Source organism: Sinohyriopsis cumingii, unplaced genomic scaffold (assembly GCF_028554795.1).
Source record: "Sinohyriopsis cumingii isolate HCF-2022 unplaced genomic scaffold, ASM2855479v2 utg000229l, whole genome shotgun sequence".
Classification (NCBI taxonomy): Eukaryota; Metazoa; Mollusca; class Bivalvia; order Unionida; family Unionidae; genus Sinohyriopsis; species Sinohyriopsis cumingii.
This window is the reverse complement of record NW_028315879.1, coordinates 8,100,188-8,127,217: the sequence shown is the minus strand read 5'-3', so window position 1 is coordinate 8,127,217 and position 27,030 is coordinate 8,100,188. Positions and strand designations below refer to the sequence as shown.

Sequence of the window (27,030 nt, the reverse complement as noted above, 5' to 3'; positions counted from 1 at the left end):
TTGGGAGTGGTGGCCATCTATGTTGCTGCCACCAGCCTTCCCAGATCCAAGTTTTGTCTCTGCAAGGTAAGACTCAAGAAGGTTAACTATGCATGCCAGCCAATAGCTTCTACAATATCTCTGCATTCGAAAACAAGGTTTGCAGAGATGGCTCAAGACTTCTGAGCTGTAATCTATGTGAGGCTACTCTGATCTGGTGAGACGTCGGAGGACACCAAGCATATGACCCCTTTCAGCCAGGAATAAAAGGCAAGAAGCATGATATCCTGTGTTCTGTCTCACAGAGATTGCTAGAAACTTCTGAGTAGTAAGCTATGTGAGAAGATACGTTTCTAGTGCCATGACTTGTCTCTGTGTGTCTCAAGTAGAGCTTGAGAGTGCAGACAGGATCTTGCATGGCTAACACCATCGACTTGTTTATGGAACAGACAGGATGAATGTTGACTCATAGGTTACCTATGGATGCAACCAATTCTTGGCAATTAAGCCTGGTTGTGTAAGGCAGACTACCAAATGATCCAAATGGAATAGACAATAGTTTGGGTCGACTAAAAGGACATGAAACTCACAGACCCTGCATGTGAAAGCTAAAGCTATCAGGAAGCATGTCTTCTATGACAGCAACTTTAGCGAAGCATGAGCAAGAGGTTCAAACTTGCTTGAGCTAGAACCCAAGACAAATTCCATTTTGGAAACAATGTTATGGATTTTGGTTGCTGGAGATCAAAATTGTCTAACAGATCTGAGAGATTTTTATCATGCCTAATGTCACATCTGCCACAATGTTGGAATGTGTCCAAGATCATAGATCCCTTAGAGTGCGAATAGACTCTTGCACGGCTGCTGTTCTCAACCTGGCTATAGAAGAAACCGAACAGGGACGCTGGTTTACTACCAACAGATCATAATCTGTTCTGGGCTACGAAGCCTGATAGTCTCATGAGAACCACCAAATCTTCCGATCTAAAGAGAATTCCGGTGAACATAAAGGGGGATGAAACCTTCTTACCCTGCATGCTGAAGCTAAAACTATCAGTAAACATTGTCTGTATGATAGTGACTTACCATAATGTAAGCTAGAAGTTTGAAGTGGTTCAAATCTAGCCATGTTAAAAAAAACCGAATTAGATTCCACTGGAGACAAATAAAAAATATTGGTCAAGGGGACTAATATTGTCTAAAGGATCCGATTGGTCTCTATCCTGCTCATATATGTTGCCAATGTGTCCAATATCATAGGGTGGTAGCCTGTGGTAGCAATTGGGATCTGACTGTTTCTCCTCCAAAAACAGAGCCAGAGAAAGTTGGCCAGTTGAGGGATAGAGGCATTCGATGGGTGATATAGATGGTTACTCTAGATATTCTCTCTACAAATGAAAATTTGAATTGTCTGACATGCAAGGCTGTCCTGGAAAAAGCCGAGCATGTAGAAGAAGAGGGCAGTATATTGAGGTTGGCCGGAATCTTCCTGGGTGTATTATCATTGCGAAAAATAGATCTGTGATACAGGGCTTGTGCCCTCCATGAAGGGCTATCGATGTCATCTTACCATTCTGACCCCATAATTGCAGCACCGTCGGAAGAATGGTAAAGGCCCAAAACCCCTTCCAGATGGCTGACAGTGAATCTCACTGCCCAAGCTGCTGTGTCTGGAACCGCCAAGCGGTTGATCATCTGATGACCTTGAAGTTTGTGAATCTGAGTGATAACCAGTTGATGAAGGGGCCATTTCATGTGTAGGACAATACCCCTAATGTAATGATTCTCAGCAAAGCCACTGATGCAGCCACAAGGTACCTGATTTGTATGTTGATATAAGAGATTGTTGCACCTGCCTATAAAATGCCAAATCAAAACACTAGATAAGTGGTCTGGTACCTCCTGTCTGAGGATATAGGTCACCACAACAGTGTTGTTTGAATATAAGAGGACCATTTCACTCCATGATCAATCTTTACAGAAACGAAAGGACAGCCTTCATTTCTAGGATACTGATGCACAGATGCTGTTCATCAGCTGTCACTGACAGTTGTGAAGGTCAGCAACAAGTTGGTACTACCACCATGTGCACTTACAGCAGTTCTATGTTATTTCTGCCTGGGGTTCTTCAGCGGGATTCCAATGGTCAGCCATCCTGGATTGCCCAACCGATGTGGGAATGACTGAATTTCAGGTGTAATCATGACTGTTTGATTAAGAGGACGTAAAACATTGCACCAATGTCCTGGCAAGTCCTGCATAATGACAGCCAAGCAGGGTCATCTGCTGCAATATAACAGCCGAGGAGTTGCAAAAACACAATGAGTTTGATGATTTTTGAAGCACGAACACAAAGGGCGGACACCAGATCCCAGTTGGTTAAGAAGTCCAAGCCCAAATCGATGAAATTCTGGGATGTACAAAGGACTGACTTTCCCAGTTTGTGAAAAGGCCTATATGATCTAGAAGAGAAGGGCGATTGTTCCGCCTTGGAGTGGGATAGAACATACCATGTGTTTCTTTAAGATGCTGCCCAGGTACGGTGCTGTTGATGTAGATGACGTTGCCCTGAACAGATATTATAAATAAAATTGTAACATAGGGATAAATAAACAACCTGACTTCAGCTTATCCCTTGGAACTTTATTTGCAAAGGCTATAATAATCCATGCAAGTCAAGATGGTTAAAGTATGTATATTTATTCACACTTTTAACATGACACCATAGTACTAATTTATGCTTTAAATAAGTTTGTTTCATGTAATCAAGTCATAGAAACAACAATCTAAAGACTGTGACATAAACTCATGATCATTATTAGGCAAAACAATGCAGTGTATTTTTGAAAACGTTTTATGATCTACTATAGAATCCACAAAGCAAGAAACTCCCTTTTGGAAGGGGCTTTCATTTTGATGTTTACCAGGAAGGTTTGATAACCTAGAATTTGTTTCTACAATGGTTGTTCTCTCTCATGACCGTTTCTATTGTTCAAAGGTACATCTTGTGCTCTGCTGCAACAACATTAAATCTGCATCTGAAACCAGACAATTCAAAATCTCCTGTGTTAAAGATATAACTAGACTATAGGGAATTGCAAAATTTGACTTGTAGCAATATTATGCTACATTTTTTAGACATCAAAATAAATCTTGGTTTCAGAGCATGTACTTACCTGTCTGAGTTCTATCACGTCCAACAGCATGAAGCGGACTTTAAACGACAACTTTTTCTCATTGACTATCTTCACCATCTGTGCAAAGTTTTGATCCATTCTACGCTGTAATAGAAATTATGAACACACTAATCATACAATTAGCAGCTTGAAAGGTACGATATATACTTGCTCACAAATCCGTTCCAAATGTATTATGCTCCAGGAAACATGGTCTAGGCTATTTATTCAACTGAATACTACTTTTAAACTGTACAGACCCAGATATGGTAGCATATTAATTATCCACAGGCAGAACATAGGACTATGAAGTTTGCAGTTGGACTGGACTTACAACAAGTAGATATTGTATTTCATATATCACTCTGAAGACGTCAATATTTTCAATATCAGTTCAAAGTTAAATGTGATGAACACTGTATATCTTTAATGACAGCAAATGGGAATTACATGGGTATATTATTACACTCTGGAAGTTTGCACAATTTTGAAATCCTTCTCTAAGAGGGCACCTGCATTAATCACTATTAAGATCAAAATAATTGATAGGAATATTTTTCTTAAATGACTTTATTAAAGAGGCACTTATTAGTTTTAGCTTTCTCTGAAACAAAAACAACTAGTTTCTTTCACAATGAAAGTGTCCGACTCAGTCATTACAGAGACATTTCATTCAAAGAACAACTTACTTTGGCCTTGTCTGTATCGAGCTCCTTGCCTATAGTTTTGAGTAATGTGCAAAGGCACTCCAAATTTTCTTCATCCTTGGTTCTCAGCAGTTTGAAGACGCAGTCATGCATGATATTTTCTGTGAGCATTTTCGTCTTGAACATTTCACCTATAAACCTGTAAAAAGTGAACAAGCAACTGTACAACAGACACACACTAGTTTAACATGGGAATGGCCTGCATGTCAAATAGGTTCACCCTCAAATGAATATCACTAACCTAAACCTCAGCTTAATACATTTATGTAACACCCCACCCACCCACAACATTGTGCCGCTGTAAAAGTAATAACTTGTGCAGGCATGGACTGTTGGCAATGCAGTGGTAGTCTGAAAACGGTTGGTATAGACTCCGCACAAATCAAATAGAATCAATGTAAACACCAAAACGTTTTTTATCTAAAGCATATGTTTAGCACTGACCTCAGGCTGTTCCAATCACAGTAAAAATGTGCCCATATACTTTTATAATGTCTAGAAAAAGGAAACATACTGGTCTGTCTCTCCCAAACCAATGAATTATTGTATTACTGCACTCAAATGAGTGTTTAGGACACAATAAAATAGACAACACAGGACTGCTATTAAGATGCAGTGGCTAGTATGTAATAAATGTATATTACATAATGTGCTGCAAAAAGACAAGATAGTCATAAAGGCATTTTGAACTCCATTCCAGTGATAACTGCTTTATTTCATGGACTGCAATGAATGTGGGAGAGAAAGGAGGGGATAGAGCATGAGTGAGTACAACAGAGTGATTATACCTTATATTTCCTAAAGATCTCCTTCTGGCTTTCATTTCTTCATCTTCCAGTTCTTCTTTCATTTGCTGCTTTTCCTTCTCCTAAAACAATGATAATTTTGTGCCTGCAGTAAAGTCAAAACAATTTTGAAGATACACTATCAATAAAACCAGTACTCCCTGCATTTATTGTGTTGGCATCTTATCAGAGCATGGTCAAACTACATTTTAGGCTAGACAAAATAATGGCTCCTGCGTATGAAATGATGGATGTTAAGCTGTTATTCCACCTAACATCTGTCTGGCTTTAAATTACTAGTGATTGTTGAACAGTTTTTAAGACATTACTGCAGATCTGCTAACATTACAAAGTCTTTCTGAGTAAGGCAGTCAGTATTTTTCTGTAAATTTATTGGTCAGGTCTTATGCAGCAAAGGATAAATTAAGTTTAACTAAAATGTTTGTCAAGAACACTTTGGCATTGATGATTTTGTCTTCAGTTTCTGCGACTGCACTTTCATATCCATTGGAGGTCAATGAATTCTTGCTAGATCTCTCAACTTGTTGCAATTTTATGTTACTGCAGACATAATCTCTCATGCCATATGCAATATTTAAGTTCACAGTCAATGCAGTAATGTAAACATCAGATAGTCCAATGCCCACAGCGAATCGATATTTGGCCCTTTCCGTATTCCAAGTGAACTACCAAAAAAAGGTGTTATATATTTTGCCTGAAAAAAGATTTAAGCAAGAGCCCACAAAAAAGGTATTTCCACTTGCAATGATTTTCAAAGATGCTGGTAAATTTTTCATTTTCAATCCTTTTCTATGTCTCCATTTTAAGTCCTTTTTTGAAACACTAAAGACAATCGATCAGAGATTCCAGGAGCAGAGATGTATTCCAGTTATAAGAATTCTGCAGAAGAATATGCAGAATACAGTGAACTTGCTGGAAATATTGTTAATAGCAAGACCCTTTACAGTATAATGTTAATGAGGGTTTCAGTGTGATCAACATTATCTAAGGTACAAAGAGACACTGATACATTTTAAATGTTTATCATCATCATCACTGTTGATTCAATCAGTAAAGTGGATATTATTAGAACTGGACACACACTGACAACAGGAACTCAACGAAAACTGTGCTTTAAGTGAAAAAGAATCTAAATTTGAGAAAGTAAAGTCAGACATAAATGTTGAAACAATGTAAAGCACAAGCAGTTTTGGACTGGGTAATTGCTTTATATCAAGACATGCAGAAAATATTTGGAAGGAAAATAAACACAGAAGACTGGTCCATAATCATTAAAAAATATGGACCTTTGGGACAAGTTGAATTTGTGCTAGGCATGTTTCATTTGGATTTTTCAGTTGTTTTTTCTTTTAATGTATGGCCATATATCTAGATGTCCTTTTCACATGGTTGTGCTATTTTATTTTTACTTTTAATTTAAGAGGATAACTAGCCTTTCCATTTCAAGGCGACAATTCCAGATGAAAAGCAAGATTATGTAGGAGTTTTGAATCAAAACCATATGCAACATAGAGCACATGAGGTATAGTTAGTCTGGTTCTCTGACCAGATTAATTAAATTTAATGTGAAAACCAGGATCCAACTAAAACCCAGACAAGATAATATCCAGTTTTTACTGCAAATATTTGATTTTGGTTTTTCATTTATTGTTTTACAGTAAAATTGTAAAGTTGATGGGTCTGCAATCAAGTAAAGCAGCTAATGTATCAACTTAAAAAAACAAGCATAGAAGTTACTGAGGTCAAGCTACCAGGCCATGTGGGTGACTAAGTCGCATAAAAATTGTAAACTTCACCTTCTTCTGTTAGAAAAGCAAAAATAACTTTGCCTTTTGACTTTTTTAGAGGTACATTGAATGACCATGCTTTCTGAGATGCCCCCTCACCTTAGCCAGGTTAATTCTAGTACTGTATAGCCCATTTCATACCGAATTTAACCGAGCTGCACCGTAATTATCCGAATAACCTCCCAAGTTACTTTATACGCCAGCCAATCAAATGCTGGTGGGTACATGTACATAATGAAATGGCGTCCATTGTTGTTTAGAAATATTTCAGAAATTAAATTAATTAAATGATTGAAATTTATATGTAAATTATCCACAGACTTTCAAAAACAAATCTGATAAACTCATATGAAACATATTTTATTATAGTGACGTTTCGGATGCACAGAAATAATTTGAACAACTTGCTCTTTGATTGTCAGCATTAAATTTTACTTCGACACCATTTCCTTACTTACATGTACATGTCCAGATGTAAACAGTGCAAAGCTACTCTCTCATATGGGTTTGAAATCTGCCTTGATTTCTAGAAAATAAGACAGGATGGTTCCAATATTAAATTTTGTCAATATCTGCAGCAGCATCACTGTTGAATATGCATTTTTCAACTCGATAAACGATCTTGAAGTAGGTACAGACATTGATGCTGATGTTGAAGCATTAGCCATATTTTGCCCACCACCTATCAAATGGCTATTACGGTCAGCTGACCATCTGCCACGTGATGAAAATTCCGAGCAAATTACGAAGTTCACTGAAGTCTGCATGAAATGGGCTATTGTAGTAAAATGTATTCATCAAGCCATCAGTAGCCAGGCCTAGTTTTGATATCAGTTATGCAGACAAACAAACTCTTGCGCATCCACAGGCATGTGTTTTGATAGCTGATTGACCATTAACCCTATCCCAAGTAAGCTATATAGCAACTATCACTGCCCAATTTCTGCATGTCATCTTTTGATGATAAACACATACAAGCTTGTGTTTCAAAACTTTAAAATAACATTAGTATGTAAATAGCAATTTGTGTGATCTGAATATTTTAACTGCCTCTTGTACACTATTTCATCAAAAACTTAGTTTGAAACTGTACAGTAATTGAACCAGGCTTAACCAGGAAATAATGGCAAACATCGCTTATTAGATTGTTTTTGTAAATCATCGGGCAAATATATTCAGAAAAACATACAATTCATAGAAAGCAAAGCATAGGTTAAATGTTATTTACGATTTAACTTTATGATGTAATTATGTAGGTCAGAAACGTATGGGACAATGCTAAGTTGTGGAATTTGAGAGAAGTGCTGTAAGGTCAAATTTGTTTTCTGACCCAACTCGTGTTTGTGAAAATATGGGAAAAAAGCAGCAAAGCAGATACTATTTAACCAATGCCTAATATTACTATGAGTACGTAGACAAATAAATAAACCACGAATTTGCAATCCTATCAATGGACAATTGTTACGAAGTTATATAAAGTGAGTGAATACAATACGAAAACACCTCCTTCTAAAACCAGATGTTTTTTGGGTTGGAAAGAAGGGCTTAGTTTATATACCAACTATAAGGGAGCCATGTCTGTAATTTGATGCATTTTTAGTGTGTTATGCATGAATAGTTATGGCAATGTTTTATCTGCAACAAAGAAATAAGGTTGAACAGTACAATATGAAGATGTGTGCACTTGCCTTCACATACCTGGTAAAGGGTTTTTTTCAAACATGGTTAGAAATCTTTAAAAGTGCCATTATTGCAAATTTTTAGAACAAATATATTATGGGAAGTTGATTAAGCATTTTTACTAACATGCAATTACAAAAATGTAATCTTGTTACTCAGTTAAAATTTGTTACAATGTAGTTTCTATTATTCACTTTTAAAGTCATATGGCCAAATGATTTCTAAAATTTTCTAATTGAAATCAAGCATTGCTTAAAATCAAATGCTAAACGCAAATATGATTATTGAGAAATAGAGGGCATAATTCAAATAAGAAAACACACACACACACACACATGTATATATATATATATATATATATATATATATATATATATATATATATATATATATATATATATATATATATATATATATATATATATATATATATATATATATATATATATTGCATTTCTTGCTTCCCATCCACTTCTCCCTGTTGAGCTCTCACTTCTCCCTGTTCTGTTCCAAAGGAGATGTCACTTCTCCCTCTATTCAAGTCTAGCTTGACCCCTGAGTTACACTAAAAATGCAATGGTTAAACCTTTTTTCAAATGCAGACTGATTGGTATCTTACTGTAGTAGCCTTCTCTATCTCCTTCCTCTTCAAATCAAATTCTTTCTCTGAAGAATTGGCCTTTTCAAATTCCCGTTGACATCTTGTTAAAAGCAAGGCTCGGAAGTTGACGTCTCCCTGCTTACTTTCTGCTGGGACTTTAAACTAAAAGAGAAAAAACAGCATGGAACTGAGTTAAATGAAAGTTGCAACATCAATAAACTTTTGAATTTATTTTTATTAAAAGAGACACTGATGGCATTTTATTTCTTTTTTTGATGCTTCTTACTGATTTTTGTTTTTATAACAATGAACAAAATATTTAGCAAATATAATATCATGAGAGATTAGTCACTGGTCACTGTTCACCAATATATCTTAAATTGTTATCAAGATAAAAAAAACACTAAAAGGCTTCAAAGTAAAACCATAAAAATGTACATATTTATTTAGATTAAAAAACACTTTAAGGCAAAGAAGATAATATTTGTCTGATATTTTCTCTCAAGTTGCAGAAATATCTGGATTACTATTTTAACATTTGTATGTTAGGATTTTTTTCTTCCCTAGATTTACACTGTATACACTGATAATTTGACCAAAGGTGGCATGTCAACCAGTAGCTGTATTTTAGCATTTTGGCATCACCTTTTGCTAAGTCATGAAGAAGAAACATTTTAACTAAAGCCTAGAAGCATTTGATGTATCGCTTTTTGGAGACTTGTTGTTGTTGTTGTAGTTATAGGGTTTAACGCCATTTTTCAGCACACGATAGGCTATACATGGCGGCCAGTATTAATGGTGGAGGAAGAACCCGGAAAAATCCTGGAAAGAACCACTGACCCACGAGAAGCTACTGGCAAGCTTTCTCACATACCCACGTTGGCTGAATCCGAGACTCGAACCCACACAGACAGAGGTGAGATGGCAGTGATCCGTAACGGAGAGCACTTTAGACCACATGGCCACTCAGGGCCCCCTTTTTGGAGACCATGGTGGGGACAGTTGTTCTTGTTGTGGGGTTTAACGCCATTTTTCAGCACACGATAGGCTATGCATGCCGGCCAGTATTAATGGTGGAGGAAGAACCCGCATGGTGGGGATAGAGAGTTGGGGTGGTCATAGACCACGATTTTTGTATTAATTTAGAGAACAGAAATGTCTATGCTATACCATTAAATATGATGGGGTGGGTCATAGGTGGATAACAAGTTACTACAAACAACACATTCAATTAGAGACTCATTGTCTCTGTGAAATGTAACCCATGACATGGGACAATGAGGAACAACTACTTTATCTGGATGGCGTGGGGACAGACTGAGTCTTGTGGGAAAATAATGCTTTGGTATGCATTGCTCAGTAAAGAGGGTGCATCACAGAACAACAGAGTCAAAGCTACACACTAGCACTCAACATGCATAGCACAGAGTGAATGAACCCCCTGATAAGGGAGGGACAGATTACAGAAAGCAAATATGATGACATGCTGGAAGCAGTAATGACAGTCAGGACCAATCAACCAACTGCCAGGCCAAACTGCATAAGGTAAAACCGAGGCTGCCTCTGCAAAAATACCAACCCCATTAAAATAATATGCTCTGCCAAGCCGACCAGTGCCACACTTCTTCCACAGAAGGAGGTGAAGCCAGAAAGCTGCCAAAACCAGTACCTTATCCAGAAGCCTCAACAGCCCCATCATTCAAAGCCACCAGACAACTAGCCAGACAAAGCAATCAAGAAGGCAAAAAGGCTCCCCCCAACAGGCCACCTTTCTTCCAGTGTTTTGCAATGCAATATGAGAGACTGTTGTTTTTTAAAGCTCAAAATGCTATATATGACAATCTGAAGCATTAATTGATGTTAAAAGACCAGAAGGGGTAAATAATGTATTTTGTAAATATGCTGATTGAATTTTATTATATGTGGACTGCCATTTTCTGCTCAGATTACTCTTTTTGTCCACTTGGATTACACTTTTTCCTGACCAGGGGTTGGCATGTATGATAATAATAATAATAATAATAATAATGCTTTATTTATAGAGGGTGACTCATTAGTCAAGGACTATTCTCCCTTGAGGCCCTCTTAAGGAGAGTATAACAATGCACATTATATGAAGATGGCAATAATTACTGTTTATTTTAACATGTTTAATATTAAAATACTAAATTCCATTATCTGGTAGAAACACATACATGCTCATGATATCTTTTCTTAAATACTCTAATATTTTCAGCAGATTTTACTTGTAGTGGAAGCTTATTCCACAGAACTGTACCAGAGTATTGAAAACTCTTTTTAAATTGCTCTGTTCTTGGTTTTGGTATTAGAAGGTTTCCATGTGATATTGATCTCAACTGGTATTGTGTTGAAAAAGGCCTGAATAAGTCTTGAAGATACTCTGGTGCAGTTCCATGTAGACATTTATATAAAAGAAGTGCCTTGTGAAAATCTATCCTGTCATATATTGTGAACCATTTGAGTTCTGTAAATAATACTTTTGAGGGATGATCAACAGATGCATCTAAAATTACATGTGCTGCTCGTTTCTGAAGTTTATAAATCCTGTCAAGCTCAGATTTGGCACAGTTTCCCCATACATTAGAACAATAATCCATTGTTGGAAGAATATATGACTTGTAGTATAGATTGTGAGTTTCCATAGGTAAATATTTCTTGATTCTGCTGAGAAGGGCAATTTTGGATGACAGTGTTTTACAAAGCTTATCAATACGGTCATTCCATAATAAATTATTATCTACAGACACACCTACAAGCCTTTCATGTTTGACATTTTCTAATGGATGATTATTTATTGCAAGAGACAGTTTTGGGTTCCCTGACTTGTGTAGATTTTGTAATGTCCCCAAAATCATACATTTTGTTTTACCTTCATTAATTACCATCCTATTTTGTTGTGCCCAGTTTTGGACTCTGATAAGGTCTGAGTTTAATTTCTTTTGGATAACTTCAGTATCAGAACTAGATGTATACAAGGTTGCATCATCTGCAAACAAATCTGTGTTTGTAGATTCATTATTTAATGGTAGATCATTGATATAGATAAGGAAGAGGAGAGGGCCCAAAACTGAGCCTTGAGGGACTCCTGAATGAATAGTGCAAGTCTGGGAGCTAATATTGCCAATGCTTACTTGTTGAGACCTTTGGTTTAGGTATGATCTAAACCAGTTTAAAGAAGGATTGTCAAACCTGTAACAGTTCAACGTTTGCAGCAGAATTTCATGATCAACAAGATCAAAGGCTTTCTTGAAGTCAAGGAAAACAATCCCAGTCATATGTCCATTATCCATTTCCTTCAGCCAAAGATCAATTAATTTGGTAAGTTCTGTTTGGCATGAGTGGTACTTTCTAAATCCTGATTGAGCTTTATGAAATAGAGAGTATGTTTCGAAAAATTTATAGACCTGAATGGCTACATGCTTTTCAAATAGTTTTGACAATACAGGTAGAATTGATATTGGTCTGTAATTTCCTGGATCCTCCTTTTCTCCTTTCTTTAAGATGGGTGTAACCTTTGCACATTTCAATGTTTCTGGAAAATTACCACTCATTATACTTAAATTTATGATATGCGTTAGTGACTTTGTTATTACTGGTGCAGCAATTCTAAGAATTCGTGGACCAATACCATCCAATCCAGAGGATTTATTAATATTAACCTTAATTAGCATATCAAAAACATCAGTTTCACTAACATTAGCTATTGAAAAATAATTATCATCAGGAATTTTAGCTCTTATAAATAATAGAAGAGCATCAAGTTCAATTGGGATGTTAGTCTGGTTCTGAATACTCTTACTGGAGATGCTTATGAAGAAATTGTTGAACATTTCCACAATGTCTTGTACAGATGTTGCTATATCATCATTTTGCTTAAGTCTAGGAGGAAGACAACTGTTCTTGCGTGGGTTCAGCTCTTTTAGACACTTCCACAATGTTTTGGTACTCTTACTTTCATTAATAGCTTGTTTATAGTAGTTCTCTTTTGCCTTATCTATCAGGTGCTTAGCTTTATTTCTCCACTTTCTATAGCTTTTCATGTCTTTTTTCTTGTGGAAACTATCTCTTAGGTGCCTAGCCTCATTGATCTCAGTGGTAATCCACTTGGGTGTAATTTGGTGTTTAATGCTTTTTGCTTTAATTGGGGCATGCTTGTCTAAGGCTGCATTGAACATCTGATACCATTTATCCAAGGCAGTGTTGACATCAGCTATAGTGCAGACTGATTGGAAAGGTTTGCAAACTAAATCATTTAAGAACATTTCCTCATCAAACTGTTTTAAGTCCCTGTATTGTATTTCAATGTGTTGGCCATTTTTAGATGATTTCGGAACATGTCTAGTTATACAGACTGGATAGTGGTCACTCAGTGCATACACTGGTACCTTAATTTCACTTACGTTTTCAGGTTTATTAGTATAGACATGATCAATGATAGTAGCACTTTTATCCGTTACTCTAGTTGGGGTGTTAATTAATTGAGTAAAGTTGTAAGTTTCAAAGCTACTTATCCATGTTAATGGTGGAGTTTTCATGTAGTCAATGTTAAAATCACCTAATATGATAATTTCTAAATCTTCCTTAAGTAATGCTTTTTGAATTTGAACCTCAAATCTATCAATCCAATCAGCTGTGGAACTAGGTGGCCTGTAAACCGAACATAAGAGTATTGGCTTTGATTGGGCAAGGGTTACTTCGATCCAGATACTCTCTACCCCAATAGTCTCTAGATGAACACATCTGTTATAACTAATGGTACTGTCTACATAGAGAAGAATACCCCCACCCCCCATGGATTCCCTATCTTTTCTTTCAAAGTTGAACCCCTGTATTTGGAGAGCCAAATCATCAGTATCATCAGAAAGAAAGGTTTCACACAGACCTAGAATATTGACTGATCGAGTCTGTTGTAATATTAACTTTATCTCATTCAGTTTCGGGATGATGTGTTGAATATTTAGGTTGATTACTTGCAGACCTCTTTTGAGGAGGCCAAATACATGACAATTTTGATCAGAGGATTGATCTTCAGACAAGGCAGTATGCAATGTATTGTTTTTAGACTTGACAGGTTTCTTTACAATGCCTTGATTATTTACATAAACATATGAAGAAGATAACACACAAGATCCATCTGTTGTACCATGACCACATGTAGTGGATATTTGAGAATGTTCAATATGAGACTGATTTACATATATACAAGAAGACATTGACATATTAGACACTTGGGGGGCCTCAGAGGGAGAAGTAACTTGAACAGTATCACACAGTTGTTTACATATTAACAAGTTGTACTTTGTACACAAATCAGATAGTGCCTGAAACCTGTTTATAGAATTATAATTATTACATTGAAAAGTATACACATATTCTAATGCATTTTGTTGCAGGATATGTGTTGCATAGGCCTGTACATCATAGCCTTCTACCTATTGGTATGTGCACAACTTTTGCTTATGTCCTAGTTCATTACAAAGATGGCAGTGAATCTGTTTTCCATGCAGACACCGCTGTGTTACATGACCGTGTTCTCCATAACACAAGCAGTTTTCTGACTCGTGCCTAATCCCTTTTATAAGTCTTATGTACTGGTCTATATTCCTAAGGAGCATGGCAGTACTTCTGTTGGACAAATGGATTTGGTCTCGCTGGTATAATTGTTGGTTCACTCGATTGTCTTTGAAGAAGGTCCAGTATTGCAGAACAAAGAGTATTTGGAAATTTTCACACAACATACTTAGGGTGTCATTTAGTTGAGTCATAAGTGCATCCCTTCTTGGCGGTAGACCTGAGATGATTATTTTACACTCTGCATTTTTGGACCTGATGGCATACAACAAACTTTCATAATCATCCTCAATGCCCTTCAAAGATTGGCCATTACTGTAATTATTGCCACCAATGAGAAGAATTACAGTATGATATGGTGACATAACCATTTCCAATATTTTTCCTGTAATAGTGTTAATAGTAGCACCTCTATGAGTTTTTACGTCAGTTTTATATAACCCTCTTGTTCTTACTCCTTTGATTATTGATGATCCTATGAGAAGAGATCTGTCTTTAACTATGTTGTTGATTTTGACAAGTGGGGGGTTCAGATGCATTGTTTGAACTTCTTGTTTTCCATGACTAGACTGACTGAGAGTTTGGTGACTGCTGTATTTAGTATTTGTATTTAATTTAGCTTATTGCTGTGGGTGATTGGAGGTTGTCTTTAGAACAGTTTCTTCAGTACCTGGATTTGATGTTGAGTGAGACACATGATGGTCAGTGTTTACAGCATGTGCTTTAGCTAACTTTTGGCTCTGCCCATCTAATACCTGTATAAGAGACTCATCTTGTTTAATTGGTGTGGTTGCATCTGTTTTTGTGTATAATGATTTTTTTCTAATAGCTGGTTTTGGTATGGTCTGAGTGGCCTGACATGCTTTCTGGTCCTTTGACATGTTTGTGTATTGTGTTGTCTGGGTTTTCTGGCACACTTTTTTGGCACCTGGTTTATCCATTTGAACACTATGTAGACTCTTTGATTTTAGTGCAGAGAGTTCCTTTCTACTTGGGCCTGGAGAATATCTATCACTACTAAGCACTGTATGGAGGTACAAGGCTGGTTTTGGGTTCCATGGAACTCAAAGGAATTTGTTGCACCTATCATAAACTGGGGTCCTGGAGTTTCCTCCACATTGATAGCAATCTGGCTTATTTCATGTAAAGCTGTGTTACTGTTGACTGGATCTGGAAATCTGTGGGCTTCAGGAATGGGTGTTGAAGCCCTTGGCTGAGAGGTAATTGATTTCAATCTGGTGTTGTCTACCATTTGCTGACAAGTGTTGATAAAATAATTTACCCATTCTGTGTAGCCTGGCCCTTGTACATGAATTTTACCAGTTGTTATGTATAGAGTTACTGTGGCAGAATCTGTATCCATGGATTTATAGATCAGTCCATTGTGTGAGTGTCCCTGCTGGAAGTGTAGATTCTCATCCAAGAATTTCTTGATTGTTGGAATTTTGTTGGAGTCAGCTGTGATTGTTATACTCTGCATATTATGTTGGATTTTAAGAAAGCTTGGAACTGAAGAGGAGTCAGAGGAGTCAGCCATGTTGGATTTTGGTGTTACACAATCTTGGTAGGTTGAATCTATTTCAAGTGAATATTTCTCTTCAGTATTGAGTGTGTCTATATCCTTTGTATCATTTAAGAGATCATCTTGGGTAAATCCTGAAAATGAATCTGATGAATCTGATTTGAAATATGAGTAGATCCACTGAGACAGTGAAGAAGTGGCCATATTTGTTTTACTGTTCTTTTGTCTGAATATGCAAAAAAACAAATCTGTACTTATATCCACAGATTGAGTTTACTAAGTTACCCTGACACTTTTTGCACTGCCTAAATTAGTTGCTGGTAGCACTTAAGAGCTAGTATATTTTCTTCTGTACAGCTGTATTTCCGAATGTTTCAGGAGCTGGTTAAGAGTCTCATACCATGGTGGCCATTTTTGTCTAAGTTTGTGATGCCACCTACAAGCAGGAAAATATATACTGCTGGTTCAGCACCCTCACAATACATTTTGACATATAGGGGTTACTTCTAGAGTAAACAAGATGAGACCTAATCACTGTTGGCATTAAAAAGTTAGTCACTGAATTTAAGATAGCAAAGCTCTTGAGTGTCCGCAGATTCCCCTATATCAACAATTTTATTTGTGTTAATATTTATCAGGGCCTTTATAGCATTAAGTGAGGCTGAGACACCAACCTTGTCAACGTATGTTTTTGTAGCCAATTAATTTAGGCTGACAGGTTCCCCTACACCCATGAATCTCTTCTCCTAAATGTTTAGTGGACCCCACATGGTATTGCTAGCTTTAGCTTTAGCTAGCAATTCATTAGCAAAGGTATCCACATTACCAGCCATATCTCTTTCTGAGTTCCATCACTATGAAGTCAACATATGCCTTTGTTGCCATGTCTTGAGGATTGCCTTGATCCATTAAGACTATGATTTTATTTTTCTTCATGTTTAGAGAGCTGCCTTTATAAGCCAGGGTTTAACGGACCATGTGCATTGGCAGCAAAAATTTGGAAATAGCACTTCAGAATTAAACATCACTTATATCAAAGGAAAGAACAACTTAAATCAAAGCTTTAACTGCATCAAACAAAGTAGTTATACAGCAAAACACAAATATTAATACCAATACAGGTTGTAAGGACTTGCAAAAAAATGAAAACAATTATGTAGAAGCAATATACTTGCTAGTAAACACCCATGGTAAACAACAATGATGAACACTTAACTTTGCAGCAGGTAGTATTTAATTGAACCATAATATTTTCACATTATTAAAATTAAAATAACTGTAAACACAAGTACTATGTTGTTGTTGTGGGGTTTAACACCATTTTTCAGCACATGATAGGCTATACATAGCGGCCAGTATTATTGTTGGAGGAAGAACCCGGGAAAACCCTTGAAAGAACCACCGACCCACGAGATGCTACTGGCAAGCTTTCTCACATACCCACATTGGCTGAATCTGAGACTCGAACCGGCGCAGACAGAGGTGAGATGGCAGTGATCCATAACTGAGAGCGCTTTAGACCACTCGGCCACTCTGGGCCCACATGTACTATGTAATGAATACCATCATCAAATGGATCAACATTGTGCATACCATACACATGATTCTCAATAGGAATAGAGGCATGAAAATTTAAAATGTTTTAAATTTTAGTGAACTGCATACATCAAGACTTTCCAACATTATTTCCAGATATATAAACAAAATTGTATGCCATTCTTATAATACAACCTATATTCTGCATGAATAAAATTTTCAGTAAAACAAAGTTAACTTTTAAGCAAGTATATATGGTAAATGTGTACCCAATGGAATATGAGGCTATGAGAAACTAATAGACAGATAAAATTGTTTTCTATCCCTTCTCCTGATTCAGATTAAACATTGTTTACTGGAATGGTAAAGTAAAACCTGACTTGAGACACCACTGCTATGAGATCACCTGTCTTGAGCGACCACGATCTCCATGCACAGATTTATTAATTATATAGTGTTATGATCTGTTATGAGAGACGACCTGTCTTGAGAGACCATTATTTTTTGACAGAAGAGGTGGTCTTTCAACACAGGTTCCACTGAATAAACCATACAAAACCTAGGTTTCTCATTAACATTAGACCAATTTATTGAAGTTTTCACTTAAACGATTTAAATGTGTCTACCAAATATTAAACCCACTTTTCCTTATGTGAACCTAGATGAAACAAGCACAGCCACCAATGGAAAAAGATCAGAGTTATGAGTTATGAAGGCTCAGCGCAAGGGCAAGATTGAGCAATGGTACTCACTATGCAAAGTGGGACCAAACAGCTATCAATGGAAAAAGATCAGAGTTATGAAGGCTCAGCACAAGGCCAACATTGAGCAATCATACTCACTATGCAAAGTGGGACCAAACAGCTATCAATGGAAAAAGATCAGAGTTATGAAGGCTCAACGCAAGGCCAAGATTGAGCAATGATTCTCACTATGCATCAGAGTTATGAAGGCTCAGTGCAAGGCCAAGATTGAGCAATGATTCTCACTATGCAAAGTCAGGGACCAAATAACTACTTAACATCTACTCAACCATCTATCATAAATATAGATTCCAATTCACAGCTGGCCAATTAAATCGCTAGCTAGGTGTGAATCATTATGTCATCTGTTGGATGTATAAAAAGCTTGCCCTACAGAATAGTATATCTGAATAGAATTTAACTTACTCAACTAAGAAGGGCACCTGGATAGAACTGAGCTTGCCCAACTGTTAGTAGGATACCTGCATAAACTGTGTTAATCCTACTGAGTGTGGCACCTGGATAGAACTATGTAACCCACCTGTGTAGGACACCTGGATAGAAGTATGTAGCCCACCTGTGTAGGTCACATGGATAGAACTATGTAACCCATCTGTGTAGGGCACATGGTTAGAAATATGTTGCCCACCTGTGTATGGCACATGAATAGAAGTGTGTTGCCCACCTCTGTAGGGCACATGAATAGATGTTGCCCACTTGTGTATGGCACATGAATAGAAGTATGTTGCCCACCTGTGTAGGTCACGTGGATAGAACTATGTAGGCCACCTGTGAAGGGCACACGGATAGAAGTATGTTGCACACCTGTGTAAGGCACATGAATCGAAATGAGCATTATCAACTGAGTGGGGCAGCTGACTATAGTTTACTGCACAAAACAACAAATAACTTCATCTCCTTACAATTTTGTTTTCACTTGAGAAAACTAATTTTCATAGACTTTTCACAAGATAGTTAAAAGTCCTGTTCCAATCATATACATTTTGTTTGAAAAAGCTATGGTTTCAAACAAATAAGTTAGTATGGCAAGGAATATGCAAAGCATTTGGTTCTTTTCCGAGGGATGGATTGAGGTATTCACACTGACCCAGACAATATTATGAACAAACTTCTAAAGATATAGAATCAATAAAAAAGCAAGTTTTTTCCCTTGTGTGAAACTGCAGCAAGATAAAGAACATGTCTATCACCAATTTAATTTATTTTGTATAGAATGATTTACCTCTTTGAAATTACTTACCATAGACAAACATCTGCACATATTGGCATAGGCTATACTATATCTTGGATCACGAATAGCCTGAAATCAGATAATAATAATAAAAATAATAATAATAAAATAATAATAATCATCATAATAATAATAATAATCAGGTTGGTTAATTCTCAAAGATGTCAGTAAATGAATGGCTTCCAGCAAAAGATACGAGACAAACTTATTTCGAAACTCTGGACCATTAACATGACAGAGAAGTTCCATGGGAAGAAGAGACAACTGTAGCAATATTACAATGACACAATGAATTGAAAAATACATAAAGATCAATAACATTCCTGTAAAGTATCAGAGACCATCATACTATTTGTGGCAAAGCACATTCAGAGCTTTTATATTAGTTGCTTTCTATTAAATTTCATCAAATTCAGTCAAACAGTATTGAGAAAGAGTCACTTCAAGATGTGGGTTTTTTTACTTTTAGAAAAAGTCAGTTATTTTATAATTGCTAGCAATTTGGTGGTATTGACCATTTATATTTCTAAAAAACTGAAAATTCACTATTATTGGCCTGAAAATCAGATCAATCAACTTTTGACCATAAAAAGTGTGCTACGTCTGTTGGTTCCAAGTTAATATGTAAAAGAAGATGGTTCTAGTTAGGACGACAAACACATTCCATTGGAAGAAGACAGTTCTAATGTTTAATAGCTTTTTTGCTAAAACAGATCTGAGACAGAAATTATGGAAATACAGACATGGATGGACAGCCACAAAGCAATAAGACCCCTTCCACCATCGCAGTGGGGCCATAAATAAAAATGAACTATGAAGTCACATATCTTACTTTTTCAAATACAACATCTATCACATTTTTCAGGCGAGATTCAGTGTCGATTTCAAGAGCTTGCATCTTTTTTACCAGTGTCTGGAAATTCTGTGGTGTAAGTTTATTAAGAATACCTTGAACTTTCTTACACAACTCCTGTAGAAAAGAGAAAAGACAAAAGTGCTGTGTTAATATATTTTCTGACAAGACTGCATTTTTCTCTATTAGCTTCTTAAAACCGCTTGACTTTTATTTAAGGTACATGTAAAAATGTATCAAAGTTTCCATGTGTGTCACTTTCATCGATCATGACAGACAAATGTCATCTTTTAGGAAAGTAAAAATGAATAATTACATAAAATGCATCACCATACATGTACACTTATTTACCAGATAAGCAGGAAGTTTTAATGCAGATTGTTCATTTCTTGTATTAGTAAACTGGACTCCATGTCTTTGAACCACCAAAGTCAATAGCCATAGTGTAACCTAGTAGTAGTATTAGTAACACTACTTTCAGGGGTGGCTATGACATTAGAGCTAATATATTACAGGCCATAATTACAGCACACTTAAATAAAAATGTACATTTATTTTTACTATTAACCTGGAACAAAGTTACTGCAGGTTGAAATATTTAGCAAAACTGGGCAAATCTCTGTGAATTAGAACCAGAATAAATATACAAAACATACTGAAAAATTATTTATATTCAACAATTCACTTTAACCAATCCATATGTCTAACTTCTGCTGAACGGTCATGAAGTCCACACTTTCTGCATGATGAAGGGCAAAATACAAGTGCTGTATTGCATCACACTCATATTACTCCCTACAAATCTGTAAAGCGGTATTGATTTGTCCTTTTTCTGATTGGACATGTTTCTAAGTATAAGAAAATGCATCTGCTCTAAGAATTTTCATTCACAGGCCAAACCATAAACTCTCACCAAGGGTAACACCTGGTGCCGTTTCCTTTAAATTAAGATATAAAGATCTGCTAACTAACTAATCAGTATGATTAATCTGCAAGGCAAAGTATCAAATTAAAGAAACCCATATGTTTTCTTGGAAATGGGTCATATACAGTTGCTATAAATAAAACATTTGGAAAGGACATGTAGATCTATGATGACAAATTAACTTGTATGTTATTCTTATGCAGCAGTCTTTCTTTTGAGAATATTCTTAAAGTTTAATGATGAGAGGAATTAAAGAGATGATAATGTAAATGACAAACAACCTTTGTTGATTTATTTTTATTTTATTTTTTAACATACAGGATCTACATACAGGTAAGCGTAAGACTTAATTCGGTGAAAAAAACATAATCATGGTAAAAATGTGTATACATGTATCATCACTGATTTTTTAAAATTTTCATATGAGAAGTGTCCACGCTTTTAGGTTTTTTTACAGTACATGTATTACTGATAGGTAAATCGGAAGCAACATTACGAGCCTCTGTAATTGATATCAGTGAGCTTGAGCCTTTTCTTATTTTCTATGGGTTTTTTTTGGTCACCAATCAGAATTTTCAGCAAAAATTTCAAGTAATTTAATCACAACTTGGAGCCGCTGATCATAGAGATTGACCGAATATCTGAATATGCAATGCAAAGTCTATTTGTGTAAATAATATAGGAATATGCAATGCAAAGTCTATTCACGTAAATAATATATGAATATGCAATGCAAAGTCTATTCACATAAATAATATCTGAATATGCAATGCAAAGTCTATTTGTGTAAATAATATATGAATATGCTGCAGCGCAAAGTCTATCCACGTAAATAGTATCTGAATATGCAATGCAAAGTCTATTCATGTAAATAATATTTGAATATGCAATGCAAAGTCTATTTGTGTAAATAATATATGAATATGCAATGCAAAGTCTATTCACGTAAATAGTATCTGAATATGCAATGCAAAGTCTATTTGTGTAAATAATATATGAATATGCAATGCAAAGTCTATTTGTGTAAATAATATATGAATATGCAATGCAAAGTCTATTTGTGTAAATAATATAGGAATATGCAATGCAAAGTCTATTCACGTAAATAATATATGAATATGCAATGCAAAGTCTATTCACATAAATAATATCTGAATATGCAATGCAAAGTCTATTTGAGTAAATAATATATGAATATGCAATGCAAAGTCTATTCACGTAAATAGTATCTGAATATGCAATGCAAAGTCTATTCATGTAAATAATATTTGAATATGCAATGCAAAGTCTATTTGTGTAAATAATATATGAATATGCAATGCAAAGTCTATTTGTGTAAATAATATATGAATATGCAATGCAAAGTCTATTCACATAAATAATATCTGAATATGCAATGCAAAGTCTATTTGTGAAAATAATATCTGAATATGCAATGCAAAGTGTATTCACGTAAATAATATCTGAATATGCAATGCAAAGTCTATTCACGTAAATAATATCTGAATATGCAATGCAAGGTCTATTCATGTAAATTATCTTAATATATCATTAGTGTTGCACCGTGGTTGAGGGAGATATTAGGTACATAATTCCACCTGTAATTATGAAGATATAGGTGAACACTGGTAGTGTGAGGTAGGTAAATATCACCAAGGCAAATCAAGATACAACACTATGATAAATAAACACATTCATAGGGTTCAGATATAGTCATTTTGTACGATATAACCCAATGTCTCTCTCTGAAGAGGTGTTTTAGGAGCTATGTTACAAGCAAAACTCTTTACGTTACTACATCTAACAAGTACATAATTATACAGATATAAAAGTGTGTTTTATGTAATGCAAGATTCTTGAATATGGTGTATACAATTGGATGAAATTTTGTACATCAGAAAATATGTTAATGCCTTGCAATACAAAACTTTATATTTATGAAGTAAACACAGACAGCTTCCTCAAAAGATATTTAATAATCAAAATGCCATGGAAACAGAATATAACCTTGATACTAACGCAGCCTTGAACTTTGACCTAGGAACCTTAACATATGTTCTAAATGATATACAAGACTATGTGGTTTAATACAAAATCTAAATTGAAACATAGGTCTGTAATTTTAAAACAAAAGTAGAAGAGTCTGACACAGAAAAACAAACTTTTCCAATGTGATGTTATTCTGAAAAATTGATGAAATTACTGAATTTGCACATTATTTACATGGTCATTACCACTCAATTTACGTTCTAGTTTTCATAGTTCATTTTGGTTGTTGTTGTTGTTGTTGTAGGGTTTAACGCCATTTTTCAGCACACAATAGGCTATACATGGCGGCCAGTATTAATGGTGGAGGAAGAACCCGAGAAAACTCCGGAAAGAACCACCGACCCACGAGAAGCTACTGGCAAGTTCATTTTGGCAAATTGTATATTAAAAAACCTTCAAATATAGTCAAATAAATGAGAAATCTCATATTCCATGATAATAAATCGGCTGGAAACTTAATGTGACTAAAAACAATCTTTATAAGACCAATTCATGGGAGCCAAATAGAACCTGTAGCCTAGACTAAATAATATATGAATATGCAGCGCAAAGTCTATCCACGTAAATAGTATCTGAATATGCAATGCAAAGTCTATTCATGTAAATAATATTTGAATATGCAATGCAAAGTCTATTTGTGTAAATAACATATGAATATGTAATGCAAAGTCTATTTGTGTAAATAATATATGAATATGCAATGCAAAGTCTATTCACATAAATAATATCTGAATATGCAATGCAAAGTCTATTTGTGAAAATAATATCTGAATATGCAATGCAAAGTCTATTCACGTAAATAATATCTGAATATGCAATGCAAAGTTCAACCAGTTGTAAATTTATAAAAATACAGAAAATACAGTTTTTGACATCCTGAACCCTAGTTTTCCTCCTTCCCCAATCGCTCAAGTAGAATAAAAATACTAAAATGGTTGTGGACATATGCAGACCAAGGTTTCAAGTCTCAACCATGAGCTGTATATGTCAGTGATGTGCAAAATGTACACACCACTCAACATCATATCGCAAGTTTTCACATCTCTATCTTGAACATTATAGGAGTGTTCTTGAGATGTTAGGCATACACAGGCAGTATCACATGACACCAAAGTTTCTCTGAAAAGTACTGAAATAAACTATATATTTATCTTGATATTATGGTACTGTAATCTCTGTATCTTGATACATATTGTATCACTACATCATTACCCAGGCACAATTCTATGTCGTGTGATAATGCACACACTCCTATGCATAGAATAATTCTTTTCAAAAATACCCCTTTGGCACCGCAATCATCCAAAAGTAGGGGTGCCAAGTAGCAACAGCAGGGTTCACACAGAATTCTCATTGATAAATTCAAAGACTTTTCCAAAACTTTCAAAACACCACAAACATAGATTTCCAAGACCTATTTTCACTGACATTTTGTATACAAGTTAGGTTATATGAGAAAACAACGAATGCAAAATACTACAACATCGTTTAATGATGAAATGAAATCTATAATTAATTTCCTAAAATTGATTTATAATGATCTGGAAGATAGGTTAACATTCATTGTTATTTCAGAAACATGTAACTTATGCATCAGATTTAATACAAAATAAATTGTTCTCTTAACAGACATTGGCACTGCTAAAATGTTGGGTTTATTTCAATTTTTAAAGACCTTCAAAGACCATATGAACCCTGAACAGTGATGACAATTTGTGTTCCAAGTCCGAGATGATAGTCCTGTGTATGTGAATGACAATTACTGTATAGCATATTTTAATATATTACTGTTTAAAACAGTGTTTATTAATTTGAATTTTACATGAATGATGTTCTATTGTGTATTCAGAACAAGAATCAAATCTCTTACATTTTTGTTTTGTGTTTCAAGTGTACAAAATAACGAAGTGCATTTAAAAGAGTCAGAGTAATTATTAAAAGATATGCAGCTAGAGGTTGCAAAAGGTTTACTGACTTCACTCCTGATATCTTCCTCATCATGATCTATCCTGGCAGCTAGACGTTTAGGTTTCCATGGCTCCTTGGCATGATGCAGCTTGATGTCTTCCTGCACTGAAAGGCTACTGTACTTAGTCTGACTTTTGGTTTCTCCATGGCCACCCATATCTTGCTTACCAAACATCCTGAATGACAAGCTACCTGACTGCAAACACAAAGCAATTAGATTAGAAAACACAACAGTCGGACTGAATGACAATTACTGTATAGCATATTATAAAATATGACTGTTCTGAACAGTGTTTATTAATTAGAATTGCACATGAATGATGTTCTATTGTGTATTCAGAACAAGAATCGAATCTCTTACATTTTTGTTTTGTGTTTCAAGTGTACAAAAAATAACGAGGTGCATTTAAAAGAGTCAGAGTAATTATTAAAAGATATGCAGTTAGAGGTTGCAAAAGGTTTACTGACTTCACTCCTGATATCTTCCTCATCATGATCTATCCTGGCAGCTAGACGTTTAGGTTTCCATGGCTCCTTGGCATGATGCAGCTTTATGTCTTCCTGCACTGAAAGGCTAATGTGCTTGGCCCGATTTTTGGTTCTTCCACGGCCACCCATACCTCTCACCCTGTGTGAGGTGCCACCTGACTGCAAACATAAAGCAATTTAAGATTTAATAACATAACAGTTAGACTATTTAAACTCCTTATTTCAACAGCCAGGAAAAGACAGTTTTCAACAAATTTTCAAAGACGTATAAAACTTTTACAGAAATAAAAAACCCATTACATGGAAACTACTCAAGGCACAAAATGTCTAAACAATTGTTACAAATTCTGATGTACATCTATTTTCAAATTTGACCCATGTACATGTATTTTATGTAACCAATTAAAGGTACACCATTACAAATTGCCAAGGTCATTCAGTCATCTGAAATGTTAATGCTCAATTTTTTTTTTTACATAGGTTTCATTGTCAAGCTTCAATAGGAGTGCCTAGACCAACAAATCTGTCAATAATTTGTATATGCTGATGGTCATTATTGGGACAAATATGGGTATATACTAGGGGTGAAACAATACATCTGTGCCATGTATCAATACATTTCACAATACGCAACCTGTGATATGATACATATCGATACAAATATGAACTTGATGGTCTTTCCATCTTTTGAAGGTAGCTGGTGCCCATTCATGTAAACATTCTTGTCCTATTTCCAGCATGTAGATGACATAATAACATATAGATATGATATATTTATATGCCATTCTCATTGATGAGAAGAAAGAAAACAATACTTTCAAACAACCTGTTGGTTGCATCGAGTTTTATCCAATGTTTTTGGCCATTTAGTTGTGGCTCCATTTAACTCCCATTGTTTTGTATAACATGAATGATTTGACAACATCTTTTTACCAATTTCATGTATCAATTAAACTTGGAAGGCGTTACAATGTTATCTTCAAAACAGAAGAAATAATGCAATTTCCTTGTGCAAATAAAATCTCATCTAGAACAAATTCAGGCATGGGTTCTGATGCAATTAAATATTTGATATTACATGTACTCATTAAAATTGTGAGCATTTAACAGATCTAGGTGCAGAAGAAAATTATCACCGATGATTCAAGGTCATTTGTTTTAGGTGGGTGATTCGTGGGTGAAATGTAAAAATTATTATTATTTATTGTGTAATATAAACTGCAGAAATTGTTTAAATTTGGATATGGTAATGTTTTAACATGTTGTGACTTGGGTACATTTCGGCATTCATATGTACTTTTTGAATGGAGTAAATTTTGACTTGGGTACGTTGTTTCAAGGTACATTTTGACTAACCCCTCAAGA

The 27,030-nt window shown here is 35.4% G+C and overlaps 2 protein-coding genes across 7 annotated transcripts in view; both read right to left on the bottom strand.

The window, feature by feature from the left end:
- LOC149774518 (uncharacterized) overlaps positions 1-27,030 on the bottom strand; it is a 643,609-nt gene that overhangs the window by 500,554 nt on the left and 116,025 nt on the right. The window lies entirely within an intron of this gene.
- The window catches only part of LOC149774520 (eukaryotic translation initiation factor 4 gamma 1-like), a 67,887-nt gene that overhangs the window by 4,048 nt on the left and 36,809 nt on the right, over positions 1-27,030 (bottom strand). For both annotated transcript variants that reach the window (XM_089945266.1, XM_089945267.1), the window contains 8 exons: positions 25,645-25,824; positions 25,184-25,372; positions 20,214-20,351; positions 19,391-19,450; positions 8,755-8,898; positions 4,651-4,730; positions 3,845-4,001; positions 3,156-3,260 (listed from right to left, as the gene is read on the bottom strand). In XM_089945266.1, the coding sequence (XP_089801392.1) occupies positions 3,156-3,260; positions 3,845-4,001; positions 4,651-4,730; positions 8,755-8,898; positions 19,391-19,450; positions 20,214-20,351; positions 25,184-25,372; positions 25,645-25,824 (1,053 nt within the window). The remainder of the gene's footprint in view (positions 1-3,155; positions 3,261-3,844; positions 4,002-4,650; positions 4,731-8,754; positions 8,899-19,390; positions 19,451-20,213; positions 20,352-25,183; positions 25,373-25,644; positions 25,825-27,030) is intronic.